Here is a 14,128-nt window from a genome sequence, read left to right as displayed (position 1 = left end):
CAGGTTAGCTACAAAAAAAAAAAAAAAATAGCTACACAAATCCAAATAATAACTAGTAAACAGATAAATCTACCTTGGTACAGTTAAGCAGTGAGACACAGAAAGACGTGCTACTGTGAGATAGCATACCTCAGGGACACTATGAGGCAGAAAGAGATGCTGGGGCCTTTTGGAGATTCCAAAAGAATTATGTTCTACAGAAATGTGGGCCTCCAGTTTTTATGGGCACTGTAAAATTGCTGCAAAAAGACTAAAATTTCTTTTTAATTAAGAGCACAATATAAAATATACAATGCACTCCAAATGCAGATGAGAAAACTAATTCCAAAAAGGAATGTAGGTAGTAAAGACGAAACAGAAAAAAATCTTAAGTGATTTATCTAAGTCACCAGAAGATCCTTGAGGTGAAATAATAGGCATTACTGTGCAGTTTTAGAATATGTCATTAGTTATGACACAAAGGCAAATCTGCTGTGGCTTCAGCTCTTCACTGGGCATCCAGAAATACATTTTTCATAGCATATCATGAAGTGGCCCGGACAAGCATCCTGAAGTAACAGAGTCTACTGATACTGGTAGAAAAAAAAAATAACATTTATTTCCATGAACTTATCAGTTTCTGTTCAGTGTACCTAGTCAAGTAATACAGTTTATCTCAAAAACCTGTGGATTCCCTTAGAAGAATGGACTGTACCCCTTTAAAACAATAATACAAAAGTGATCATATTAAACCCAACTTTTCTTCCTTTGATGCCTCCAAATCATGGGTCCAAGTCTACAAGTGCAAATGAAATCGATAATTCAGGTTTAACTCATATTGTTATCTGAAATATATTTTATCTTCATCAAGTCAATTACACTTGCAGAAAATGTAACTTGCCTAGGTTCTTCAGTGTTTTGGGTTTGTTTTTTTTGTTTGTTTGTTTTGTTTTTGCCACTAAATAAAACACAGAAGAAAGGCATTTTCTCTGCAATTATTTTCATTCATATGAACAGTCTCAGCCTTATCTGCGTGTTCTTTGGAGGAAACACATATTTCAATGGTGTGTTTTCTTCACCGACATGGAATAAAGCTGGGTATGGTGGAATCAGCCATTCAGGCAGAAACAGAAAACAATTTTATAGCTTGTAGCTGAGAAAACTCCAAATTCCTATTTCCCTTGTAAAGGGGCAATTGAACCATCCGTGTCCACTTCTCTAGCAGTGGTCTGTGTGGTATTAGGTGGCTGTTTATATTTAGCAGGCATTTACAAGCCTTCAGCCCCCACGTGCAGCACTTTAAATGCACAAAGTCGTTTTGTTCTCAAGGCAGCCCCGTGAAGTAGGACTAAAAAAAAGTTTGCTCATAGTTTCAACTGCCGGGCAGTGGCAGAGCCCCTGCTTTAATTATGGCTGTTGCACTGTAAACCCCACGCTCCGACCCACTCCGTCATTCTTCCTCCACAATCCCATTCAGTCACTTGTTTTTCTCCACCGTAGTTCAGTAGGACAGAGAGAGATGCCATGAAAATCAACAGATGGGTTGAAATCCAACGGTTAGTTATGATCACAGGGAATAAAATAAAAGGCAGGGTAGCCACAGGACTTCTTAAAACTTCTGGAAGTATTGCTGATCTTCTGTAGCAGGAAGAGCATTTAGAGTTTGATATCTGTGGAGTAAAACTGACTCTCTATATTTGGGGTCAAGCTTTCTCAAAATCAATCTTATTTTTAACTCCAAATTCCCCAAATTCTAGGAGCCTTGGTGAGTATTTAATCCTGACATTGTCAACTAGCTTTGGTAATGGGCTCAACTGACTGTAGTTATATGAACTCTTTAGCCATTGCCCTTATTAAAAGTGGTTTAATCTGAAGGCTTTTAGGGTGGAGACTTGCAGTATGTATTTTGCCACAGGACTCACTACTTCCTGTGCAGTATCCCAGTTCAGTCAGACTTTTATGTCACCTGTCTTGCCTTTTAGGTATTCGATGTTGAAGCCATGGGTCAGTCTGAGATGTGACCGGCCTTTTCCAGAACTGACTTTTCATGTTACAAAAGTCTTAGCATTTGGGGGCAGAGATAGGGATGTATCAGTGAAAGCCACCAAGAAGGGGTGTGACAAAAGAGGCTGGTGGTTTCGGTGGCCATTAGGCTTCAGGGAGGGAACAAAGCGGCACTCAAAAAGACATCCCATGAAGCTAGTGAGAGATACAGTCTTTTGAACAAAAGCCCAGTTTTGTGCAGTGCCTCGGTTTACAGATGAGAAAACTGAGACCTAATCAGAAGCAATCACTTCAAGGTCCTGTGAACAATGAGGACTACAGCCCAGGCCCTTTAAGCCCCGATTCCGTGTATTCCCATGATAGACACTGCCTCTGAAATAGGTATACCACTATCATGTCATTTTTATGTGATAAAATCAGATTTAAATAGTTTTCAGTGACACTTCAGTGATCATGTTAGTGTATGTCCTGCTTCTAAGCAATCAGCATTCTAAAAAATGTACTTCAGCCTAGAGCTGATAACAATTTTACTCTTCAGTATGTAAAGTAACTGTACTCACATAGGTACTGCATAGCAGTGAGCCCAGAATCATCTTCAGCCCAAGCACAGGGGGAATTTATCAGGATTACAGTGTGTGGATCCTTCAGGGAAATTATGGTTTGGGATCATTAAGATGCACAGGAGCCCATTAGACCAGTGTATCACATTGCTCAGCTGTAATCTCTTAAGTCTCTGTTTCCAATTGATAGTAACATGAATAGTGCAAGGAAAACAGGTCTGCATGTTTTCTTGAACCCAAACACCACTGTACATTTTTTTTTTTTTTTTTTTTTTTTTTTCTTGAGACGGAGTCTCGCTCTGTCGCCCAGGCTGGAGTGCAGTGGCGCAATCTCGGCTCACTGCAAGCTCCGCCTCCCGGGTTCACGCCATTCTCCTGCCTCAGCCTCTCCGAGTAGCTGGGACTACAGGCACCCGCCACCACGCCTGGCTAATTTTTGGTATTTTTAGTAGAGACAGGGTTTCACCGTGGTCTCGATCACCACTGTACATTTTTTTCATGATATGAAATGTAGTCAAATCTTTGGCATTATTCCTCCATGATAAATATTTATGTTATGTCCCCTTTTTCATATCTGAAGACCCAACCTTATATTTTCAGTGAGGTTCTTTCTTTTCTTGAGAACTGATATATGCCAGGAAGTCATAGACGAAAAAGAAGATTATGAGAGAGGATACATGGTACAGCCTCTCCCTTGAGCCATGATCCCAGAGTATGGCACCTACCCAGAGGAGAGTTCTTTTGTTTCTAAAGCCTTCCTTGGGGAGGCTGTTCTGGGTCTTGCCTCTGAACTGGCAGGGTCAGAGTAGCTGCTCTTGCATCCAGCCTAAATGTATCATGCAATCATTTATTCCTTTATGTCAAGGTGTTCCTGTTGGGAGCACAGAGGAAGCTAAGACAGCCAGTTGCCCCCTCCACCCAGGTACTACAGTAGTGGTTAGCGAAACAGTTGTTTATATATATCCATTCTGGTTGTGTTTATCAGTGTGTACATGGGCACCACGAGTGTTTTTGTCTACAGTTTCTTGGGAAGGCAACTCTCTGGCATCAGTTACTGGTGATCCACAGCTTGTCTGAAGAAAATAAGAATATTAAAAACAATGCAAGCGATTCTTTTCTATCTACAGATTTTCAGAGCAGCTCATTTCTGTTTGTCGATGGCCATCAGATCAGTGTCACATCTCTAAAGCCTCTGTCTTCCCCGTTGCTGGGTGCTGAGCTGGATGTGCCAATAGTGATGAACAGAGATTTCTCAGGGTCGATAAACTGTGTTCCCACTAATGAACTTTTACCATACCTTAAGTAATAGTAATGGCCTTTGAAATTTGGGCACTTGTATAAAGACTCTCTATAAAGTATATTGATTTTTGTCTTTCATTCTTTCTTTTTACTTTTTTTTTTTTTAACCTATCTGAAGAACTCTTTCAAGGCATTCTCAGTTTTGCTGCTAAAAATTGTGGTTGCTGTTGCTTTCAGGTTCCCTTTTACTTGCATATCCACGCGGTATGCTTCCATTTCCATATCTCTACATTGCAAATGAGGATGATTGTGTTTTCCCATCCAATAGGTACTATTAATATTGATCTGCCTCACAGTCAAGTTTTATTAATTACTTAATTAGCAGTACTAAAAACAATTAGTATTGGGGAGCAGAGAATGTTATATACATGCTAAGAACAAAAGTCAGCATGAGACACAGATAGAGGTTGAATTCTAAATAAAGAAAGCAAGTTTTGCCAGGCATGGTGGTTCATGCCTGTAATCCCAGCACTTTGGGAGGACAAGGTGGGTGGATCAAGAGATCAGGAGTTCGAGACCAGCTTGGCCAATATGGTGAAACCCTGTCTCTACTAAAAATACAAAAATTAGCCAGGCGTGGTGGCACACGCCTGTAGTCCCAGCTACTCAGGAGACTGAGGCAGAAGAATCGCCTGAACCCAGGAGATGGAGGTTTCAGTGGGCCAAGATCATGCCACTGCACTCCAGCCTGGACAACAAGAGTGAAACTCTGTCTTAAAATAAAATAAAATAAAATAATAAAATAAAATAATAAAATAAAAATAAAGCAAGTTTCACCTTTTTTTTTTTTGAGACTTTGTTGCCCAGGCTGGAGAGCAGTGGCACGATCTCAGCTCACTGTAATCTTTGCCTCCCGGGTTCAAGTGATTCTTGTGCATCAGCCTCCTGAGTAGCTGGGACTACAGGCGTGCACACTTGGCTAATTTTTGTATTTTTAGTAAAGATGGGGTTTTGTCATGTTGGCCAGGCTGAAGTTTCACCTTTTAATTTGAGCAGTGAGTGGGTCCTCACAATGGCCTCTGCCAAATGGCGTGTGTGCTCACAAGTATGAAACGTGCACTCCTGATCCTGCCCTGCTGGATCTTGCACTCTTGCACGTCATTCTGAACAAGACATTTCTTTTCTCTGCTCTCCATTTGTGGGCACTGATCAGTTGAAAACACCCTATATATACGCTTTACCCATTTAACTAAAAACAGCAAGGAGAGTGGAAACTGTAGTGGGCTATACCTTGGCCTGTTTCTTTGCCCCCTTTAATAGAATTAGTAGTACTGGATAAGATGATGCATGCTCATCAAGCCTCAGAGAAGGCTTTAATAGCAAGATCTAACTTTGCCATTAGATTGATACAAGGTTATGGCAGGCCCAGGTACCTCTGTGACTCTTATTTAGGCCCTAGGCATCAGAACCGTGGCCTGGGCTCTCCCTTGCTTGCAGAGCCTTAAGCCTAATAGGTAGCTGCCCCACATCAGAATACATAAATCTTTGAAGTAGAAGTGTTGAGAAATTTAAACACTCCTTATCACACCAACCACTAGAGAATAGAATTTGCCATCATCATCCCCTTTAGCAAAACAATTGTGAGCACTTATTAAGCTCCTACTATATGTGGCATTGTGCTAGGTGATGGAATGAAAACAATGTAAGAGCAGTATGTTCGTGTGGTTATTTCAGTATCTTTTTGAGCTTGTCTGGCGAAAAATGTGTCATGTAATTGACAAGTCTAGAGCACAAACGATAAAATGAATACAGAATATGCTAACCGTCACAAAGGAGGCATTGAGGGCTGATGGGAGTTCAGAAAATGGAGCAGGTATTGAGGGATGCCAGGTAAAAGGTCAGAGAGGGGATAAAGTTTGAACTGTACTTCAAAGAGCCAAATATGGGCTGAAAGAAGAAGATGGATAAGATGGAAAAGTGGTAGTGGAAGGAAAAGAGAAGAAGGTAGAAGGAATGTGTAGAGCTTTAGAGAACAACACGCCAGACCTTTGTTCTCTGCTTGGTGAGAACAGAAGACTTTTTTTTTTTTATTAACATCAGGAAGTAGTGAAAGATAGTTTGAAATGTAGAAAAGGGTCAGCTTTTGAAGAACCTTGAATTTGGGTTTTATTCTACTGCGTCTGCCTTGAATTCCATCAAAAAGGGCATAGATATTTAAGTACCACAAGTTCCTTTATTGCAGTCAGTTTGGAAGGCAGTTCTTATACATCAGCTTCCTCCATGAGCTGGGGAAAAGGTCTCTGTGGTGTTTGAACTATTCAAAAGAGCTGCTCCAAACAGATGCCAGAATGGGCTAAGTGTGCTTCTTACCCAGCGCTGAGACCAGAAGGCCCCAGAAGGTATGGAAATCCACGAGTTCAGAGGATGGGCAAGTGGCAAGTGGCCTTTTAAAAGCCATCTCTTCCGAGCAATTTCTCTCCCGCTAAATGCATCACTGACTCTATTAGCCCCAGCGCCGAGAATTTCAACTTGTTTTCACAAATGGCAATGAAAAACTCCATCAGAAATGATAGTTTCTTTAGCTCATCAAATCTCTATTCACTGCAGAAACATTGTTGTTCTCCTTGTGCTTTGTGCTCTATGATTGCCTTTATAAAGACAGTGAAAAGGCAAAATATATAGGTGGAAACTTAAATTGACTTCATATCGCTAAGATTTACTGTCTTCAAAAATAGCATGGTAGATTAATGCATTTCTGATTTCGAGGTGCTTTTTTAAAAAAAATTGGTCGTCTTTGCACATAATAATTCTATCAGACAATGGTCTGTGGAAGAAAACGTTGTATGTGATTTACTTCTGGGGGCTTTGAAGAATAAAAATACTGTTTTTTACTAATGATCTGAGATATATAAAATATGGTTATAATATGCAAAGACATCTTTCAGTTATGGACTTTTTCCTCCTTCGATGTGTTTGTTGTAGGATCTAAGAGAGGAATGTGTGAAGTTGAAAACAAGAGTGTTTGATTTGGAACAGCAGAATCGAACGCTAAGCATCCTATTCCAGCAGCGAGTCAGACCCACTTCTGATCTGCTCCTCCAGGTATGTGTTTATCTGGAAAACAATCTTTGCTACTGAAATGCTATTGACAGGAAGTTACTTAAGTTCGGAAGTTAGCAACATCTTCATGAGCAAGGCATATTGCATCAGAATCCCAGTTGTTTCCTCTCTCAAGATATGTCATTAAATTTGAAGGTGTCTTAAGTTCTTGACTTTTTAAAGCTACATGCAGGTAAGGAAATGCACTAACAAATAACAAACAGGCAAAAGGGACAATCAGAAGATGTCCTGTAGTAAACTAAATGGAACCATGGAAAGGAGTTAGGAAATAATTGATTGCTTTGGGGACCAGCATTAGTAATCTTGCATACTGTGATAATCAAGGAAGAATTTTATGTAATGCCAAAGCACATTTTTTTTTTATTTCAAACTCTTTATGATCAAAAATACATGTGGGGTTCGTTTTTCTTTCATATCTCTCTCTATGCAGAGTTCCTTCTTATAGCAGAACGCCTCCCGTTTCTATCTCAGTATTTTTACAGGTTGTCTTTTTCTTAGTACTCTCACTGAACTATTTTTTTTTTACTTGCCTTCATAACATGGAAAGCTGTGGAAAGTCAAGCCATTTGAGTCGATTTGAAGCTGTTCCTGACAAAGCACTAGAGAATATGTGCCACTGCAGGGAAACATATGAATGGGGAGAGGGGTCTGCAGGGCTGACCTTTGCTGTTTCCGATCTTTGTGATCCTATTAATGTGTATATTTGCTTAAACAAGCTCCCATGAGCTTTGCCCCAAGCCCTTCTGAGGCTAAGCTGTCAAAGACTGCATCGAGGTTTCACAGGGGCAGTGTGCAACATACAAAGGGCAGCCCACCACTGCGTGATCTAATTGGCTGAGAGGAAGGTCCTTCTCCAGCCTCTGGTCATCTGGACAATACTGTCCAACACTATAACCACTAGCCATGTAGGGCTATTTAAATTTTAATTTTAAAAATTTAAATTAAAATTAAGTTTCCATGTCCAACTAGCCACATTTCCAGCCATCAAAAGCCACATGTGGCCAGGGACTACCTTAGTAGACAGCACATGTGGACAACATTACCATCATTATGGAAAGCTCTGCTGGATGGTATTTTTCCAGATGATCCAGACTGTGTTGCTAATTTACCCTCTGAATTTTGGCATAAAAATCTTAGGACTCCTCAGAGAAATAACGGGAAATTGTAATTCATTTCAGAGAAAGATGTTTGGTAAGCTGAACATCAAAATGTAATTTGCCCCCAAATTAAAATAAAACAGCTCTCTGAATTATAAAATAGATCTCATCTCCTAAATTAATTTCCTCTCTGCCTTATATGTTTGAACATAATTCATAATTTATGACTCAAAAATTGTGTGGGGTGGGAGCGAAGTCATCTATCTCTATTCTGTTTTCTGTTCCTGACCACCATAAATATTTGTCATAGGAGATCTTGCATTTATAAAAAAATTGTGTTTCTTTTGCAATCTCATCATCAAGATTCAATATTAGAATTACTTTTAAAAGCTGTTGCATGTTCCTGATTTTTTTCTGTTCTGCCTGTTGTAACTTGAGGCCTTTCTGAAGTAGTGTTTAAGACTCTACAGACCCTGTTTATGAATTGTGATCATTTATTTGCATGGTAAACACACGTGCTATGGATATATAAGCATTTTCATTGGCTGTCACAAATTTCTTAAATTCATACTCAGAGATCAGGGGATGATGTGTATGCTAACAATAGACATCAGTGTTTATTCATTAGGTGTTTTCAGCCAACACACTTCATATTTCCCCCCAAATAGTACTCCCTCCCAGGAGCCATTCTAATTTAAATAATATTTATAAAAGATGGGCTGTTAATAGTTCTGTGAAGAATAATGATATAAAGTGTGATACCTGCCCTCCTAACATCTTGGAGCTCATAATCCAAGACAGAGGACATGACTGGCTTTTCAGATGGTGTGTTAATTATTTCACTCATGGCTTTTCATTTTCTGATAGTACTTTAGGATTTAATTGAGAAACAAAATATATACAATGGAGCTAAAATACAATCATTCCTAACTTGCTTTACACCTATGGATGCTCAGTCATTATGCATTGAGTGGAATAATGAACAAATAATAATTCATTGTTCTGGAGAGTTATTTCGCATAAACCTAAGAGAGGTCTGTGCTCCCACCTCTTTTGAAGTTTTCCTGTCTTACATGAATGTTGAGGCACTGTGCAGTCATGTGTTCCAGCCCAGTATGTCTGAGGATGTGGTGGGTGGTGGCAGCAAATCCACCAGTGTGTCCCTGGTCCCATATATTATAGACCCTATCTATAGCTGCTGCCCATGGTCTGTGGATTCATTATAGCAGATTTCTAAGTAGTTTTTTGCACTTCTTAGAAGGCTGCATTAGTTATTGTTTGTTGAATACAGCCTAATGATTCTCTATATTCCAAAGTTGCTACCTGAAAAGAAATACAGAAAGAAGAGCTATGAACACATTGTGATTTAGGTAGACAAATTATAAATAGTATAAAGGAAAATAACTTATAAGAAACAGCCAATTCTTTGTCCCTTAAAAATACAGAATAAGAGGTTATATGGATATCATTTAGCAAATTCTTATGTGGGAGAAACAGAAAGGGAGTGCTCTGAGGATTAGTTGACAGATTCTGGTAAACTTAACAAAGGGAGCCAGGTCCATGATGGAAATAAGAAAGGCCTAAGCTGAAATTAAAATCTTAAGACTGACAACAAACTTCTCTTTTGATTTCATTTTCTAGAATGATATCTCTGGGACTATGGGTGGCAATAAATCAGATTAAGAAGACCCCCCTCCATATTAAAATCAACATTGGAACTAAATTCCAAGGCATTGAGATGGCAGGATAGCAAACAGAATCCAAAAGTAATGTTCTTACAGAGACTGGAATCTCTTAACTAAGCTCATTTGAACTTACTTGTCTGGATTCACTGATGCTCACCATTCCCTCTTTCAAATCACACTGAACAATACCCTCAACTTAATGAATGTTGGCAGCTAGTAAAGAGCTCTCTACCATGTACACTTATTTCTCTTACCAGTTGAGCTGAATGCTTGCCAAGAATGAGTTATTTTTGTAACTCAGTAGGTCTACTAAAGTAGTATTTGTGATCAAATTAAATATAGTTGTCTAACTATAAAAATAAACTGTGGGAGACCAGAAATTGTATTAAATGTGGAACAATTCTGCATGCAAACTGCTCCTCAAATGGTTTTAAGTTTATGTACCATTGTTAAGGAAAACAAAAATTAGGAATCATAGACAATGTATAAAGTGTGTGTTGATGCCAAATTAAAAAAAAAAAAGACAATGGAAGATTCCAACAAAAAGATCTCTAAGCAAAGAAGCAGCCTTGGCCCTACCAAAATGTCACTTACCAAATACATAGTAGTGCTTACCATGTGTCAGACGCTATTCTACAACCTTTACAGAACTCACCAATGTCATCTCCATCACAGTCCCATGGGGTAGGACCTATCATTGCACCCGTTTTACCAGTGGGGATACTTTGGCATAGACAGGCTAAGTCCTATAGCAGGTATTTGACAGACAAAGGATTTAAACCTGAAAATCTGTTGAAATTAAGTACCCCCTTTTGCCTCCAATTGGTGCTCCCTCTGCATGGAACATGAATGAGTAAGAGGACAAATGTTCTGATTCCCTACTCTAGGTGACATTTGAATTAACTGGCCCACCTAGGATTGAGTCAGATCAGAGGGCTTCTGCAGTAAAATCCCAGTAAGGAGCCTACCATCTTTACACATTTCTGAAATGTGGCATCTAAGATTTTCCCCTCCCTATGTGTTCTGTCTTTTACTTGTTTTGGATACCTGTGTAATCATTATCCTCATAGGACATTATTCTCGTATTCTTAGACTAAGACAATGTTTTCTTTTCTTTTTCATCTGATATTTCAAAAAGTCCTACTACTGATATCCTTAGGCCAAGTTAGGAAGAAAAGAATTTTATAGGGCAGATTATTCACATCAACAGTGGAAGATCTGACAGCTTAGAACCAAGGTGCAAACATTTGCTGTTACTTCTTAGAATGCGGACTTTTTGTTTTTGCTAGTGTTTTATACTATTATTTCCGTTAAGATGAGAGGGCTTTTACATTCTACTTGTTCCTCTTTTTTTTTTTTCTCTTAGTCTTTGTTTTCAGTGTAGATCTATCCGTGAGTCTGATCTGGCAAGACGCTGCGCACTTTCCTCTCCACCTGTCCACAAGCTGGGCATCCCACTGTGAGATCCAGCTGTGAAATAAAGGAAAATAACATATAAGAAACAGCTGCCCCAGCAAGGGGCCAGCCAGGGCCTCAGCAGCCCTCACTGAACTTTCCCCATACTGGAGTTCATGTAGTATCAGTGGTCTATGCAAGCTTTGCCTCCTGGATTCATGCCATTCCCCTGCCTCAGCCTCCCGAGTAGCTGGGACTATAGGCATCCACCAACATGCCTGGCTAATTTTTTGTGTTTTTAGTAGAGACGGGGTTTCACTGTGTTAGCCAGGATGGTCTCGATCTCCTGACCTTGTGATCCACCCGCCTCAGCCTCCCAAAGTGCTGGGATTACAGTCATGAGCCACTGCACCCGGCCGTTGTACACTTTTAAATGTATGTATTTTGCTTTTTCAAAACATCTGCCTTTGGGGTGCTTTCACATATATGTAGTTGAAGTGAGACAAAAAGATGAAAAGAAAAAAGACTAGTTAAGCAGGTAGCCTGCGGTGAGAGCAGTAAGGGAGGGGTAGGTGAGTGAGTAAAGAAGACGGTAAAGAATGGAACTGTGGTTCTTGAGTTTTTGTGATGGAAGCTTTTCATTTTGATCAATTCTGGCCTCTCTTGAGACACAAACTAAGAAGGAGTTGGGAGAAGAGGCAAGAACATCCACACAAGTTTGAAGCATCTACCTGGCTTCCCACGCTGTTGGGATATAAGTTCACCTTATGAGTTTCTGGAATGGATGAACTCTGCCCCTCAGGTGTTTGTGTGGACCAGCCACGGAGGTGCCTCCAGCCCTGCCCTACAAACCTGATACCTAATTTAGAAAGACTCACAGGGCAACAGGAGGAGCAGTCAGTGATGCTTCTGGGATGCTGAGTAACACCAGGTATCAGATGGCAGAGTATCCACTGGCGGTGAGCCTGTCATCCTGCATGGTTACAGGACATTGGTGGTTTCATTATGGGCACTGGCCAGACATGAAAACATATGGAGAATGTGCAGCAGGGATTCTGTCTCATGCAGTAAGCACTGGAAAGGATATTAACCTGTCAGACGTGCAGAAAGTGGCCCCTTTGAGAGGTAAGGGATGCTTTGAAAAATCACACAGTCCCTGCAGGGCAGGGCTTTCGATGATGAGATGTAACATGTGAGGTTGGTTTGGGATCAAGTAAGAGCTATACAAAAGATGAGAAACAATCATCAGGGTTATGGCAAGATGTGATTTTTCCCTCTTCATAATATGCCCACGACCCTCTATAGACTTGCTTCACACTTCAACAGCCTCATTTTTCTTTTTTTCCTGACACAAATTCTTTACTTCAGCCAAGCAGAAATACTTTCACTCCACAGAGCATGACATAGGTTTTCCTTCAACTGTTCCACTTTGTATGTCATTTTTCTGTTCAAAATGCTACTCTACCCCTGCCCACCCCACCCCTGCCACTCCTCTTCATTCGATTACCAAATTGGGAGCACCCAAAGTAATGTCAGTGCTGAGGAGTCCCTGGCAAAATGCATTTGCTCAAGAGCCTGTGGTCTACAATTAAGCCTGAAAGGGAAATGATGTGCTAAAAGGCATGTGGGAAGCTATAGCAGCCGAGCAGAGACAAGCATGGGGCAAGTGGAATCCTAGCTCTGCTTGCAGAGGGCCCTGGGGAAGGCCCAGCAGAGGACGCCATGACTCCATGTGAATCTAGGTGGACAAGAGAAAGTATAAATGCCATCCAGAAAGAACACGCTGTGCAAAGGCGTGAGAAATTCTCTTCCTCACAATCTGGTTTCTAAATTCATACGGTTTGGAGGTACTCCTGGAATAAGATCACAACTCCCTGCCACACTCAATCTCCTACTCACACCTTGCTCACTAAGTCCTGGCAGCGTTGATATGTTGCTTTGTAAGTATTCTACAGTTCTTTTTGCATACCTTTGCTCTTCATTCCCAAAGCAATTGAGTGTATTTTTTTTTTCACAAGACCCAGAGCTTACCAGTCCATGCATCATGACTAAATACTGTGTTCCCATCAGCTTACAGTCAGCATTATCACAGAAGGTGCATGTGGTCTGTTATAAGGAAATCAAGGTATGATTCCTACTCTTTTCTTGCTTGATTTGGCCTTTATTTTCTTAGGGACAAAAACCTCGTTTTGACCTTTGAATCCTCCCAGTACACAACTTGAATAAATGTGAGCCTCAATAAATGCTGAGTGAACTAAGGATTACATGAAACCAGGCAGATGGAAATGCTTGTAACAAAGGTACAGGGATATGGTTTCACAGATGAAGTGGCTCCAAGGGAGGGAAGAGGAGAAGGGAGTGAGAGAAGTTCTTAGGGTGCTGTGTATTTAAGGTGAAGAAGGAAGGCTTTGAAATACTATGTTTAGATGGGTCAGGACAATTAGGGGAAATTATCTCTCCTTTTAAATGAGTTTCAGGTGTTTTGTTGTTGTTTGTTTTGTTTTATCTCTTCCTGTGGCCAGTGAGACTGCAGACATAGGTTCTGTCTTGGAATTGTTGGCTCCGTAAGCTGTAGAGATTGTATTATGTGAATGTGCCTTTGGTCAGAGGGACCGATGTCTCCATATTGTTTCATGGGTTTTTATCTCCCCATTCCACTCCCTCTTAAATTTTAAGTAACTTAATGAAAGGCACGTAAATTTCTATTCTTCATATCCTCCTAAAATTAGATATATGTATTAATTGTATTAATATGTATTAATTGTTTTCAAGAGCACATGGCTGACTTCCCATCATGTGTATGAATCTGTATTACTGTGTGGTTGGCTCTACGTAAACCATCCTCTCACCAAAACAATGAAAACTCTCATGCTGGGAGATCAGATGCCTTAAGGGGCTAAGCCAGGTGAAGGAAGCAGGAAAGGAAGTTGTGTGCACTGCGGCCAGCCCCAGCCAGTTTGTCCCCACGGAAATGCTAGTTAGGTATTGCCATAGCTTTGAAAATTTTAAGAAGCTAGAAATGCAGACTTTTGCTTGTAGTCTCACAATT

General features: G+C 40.3%; 1 protein-coding gene across 11 annotated transcripts in view; it reads left to right on the top strand.

Moving 5' to 3' along the window:
• Positions 1-14,128, top strand: part of NCKAP5 (NCK associated protein 5) — a 1,005,982-nt gene that overhangs the window by 809,400 nt on the left and 182,454 nt on the right. For all 11 annotated transcript variants that reach the window (XM_063630959.1, XM_055260746.2, XM_055260747.2 and 8 more), the window contains one exon: positions 6,765-6,884. In XM_063630959.1, coding sequence (XP_063487029.1) covers positions 6,765-6,884 — 120 coding nt within the window. The remainder of the gene's footprint in view (positions 1-6,764; positions 6,885-14,128) is intronic.

The sequence above is a fragment of the Symphalangus syndactylus genome, chromosome 22, assembly GCF_028878055.3.
Source record: "Symphalangus syndactylus isolate Jambi chromosome 22, NHGRI_mSymSyn1-v2.1_pri, whole genome shotgun sequence".
Lineage (NCBI taxonomy): Eukaryota > Metazoa > Chordata > Mammalia > Primates > Hylobatidae > Symphalangus > Symphalangus syndactylus.
This window is presented reverse-complemented; position numbering and strand designations above follow the sequence as displayed.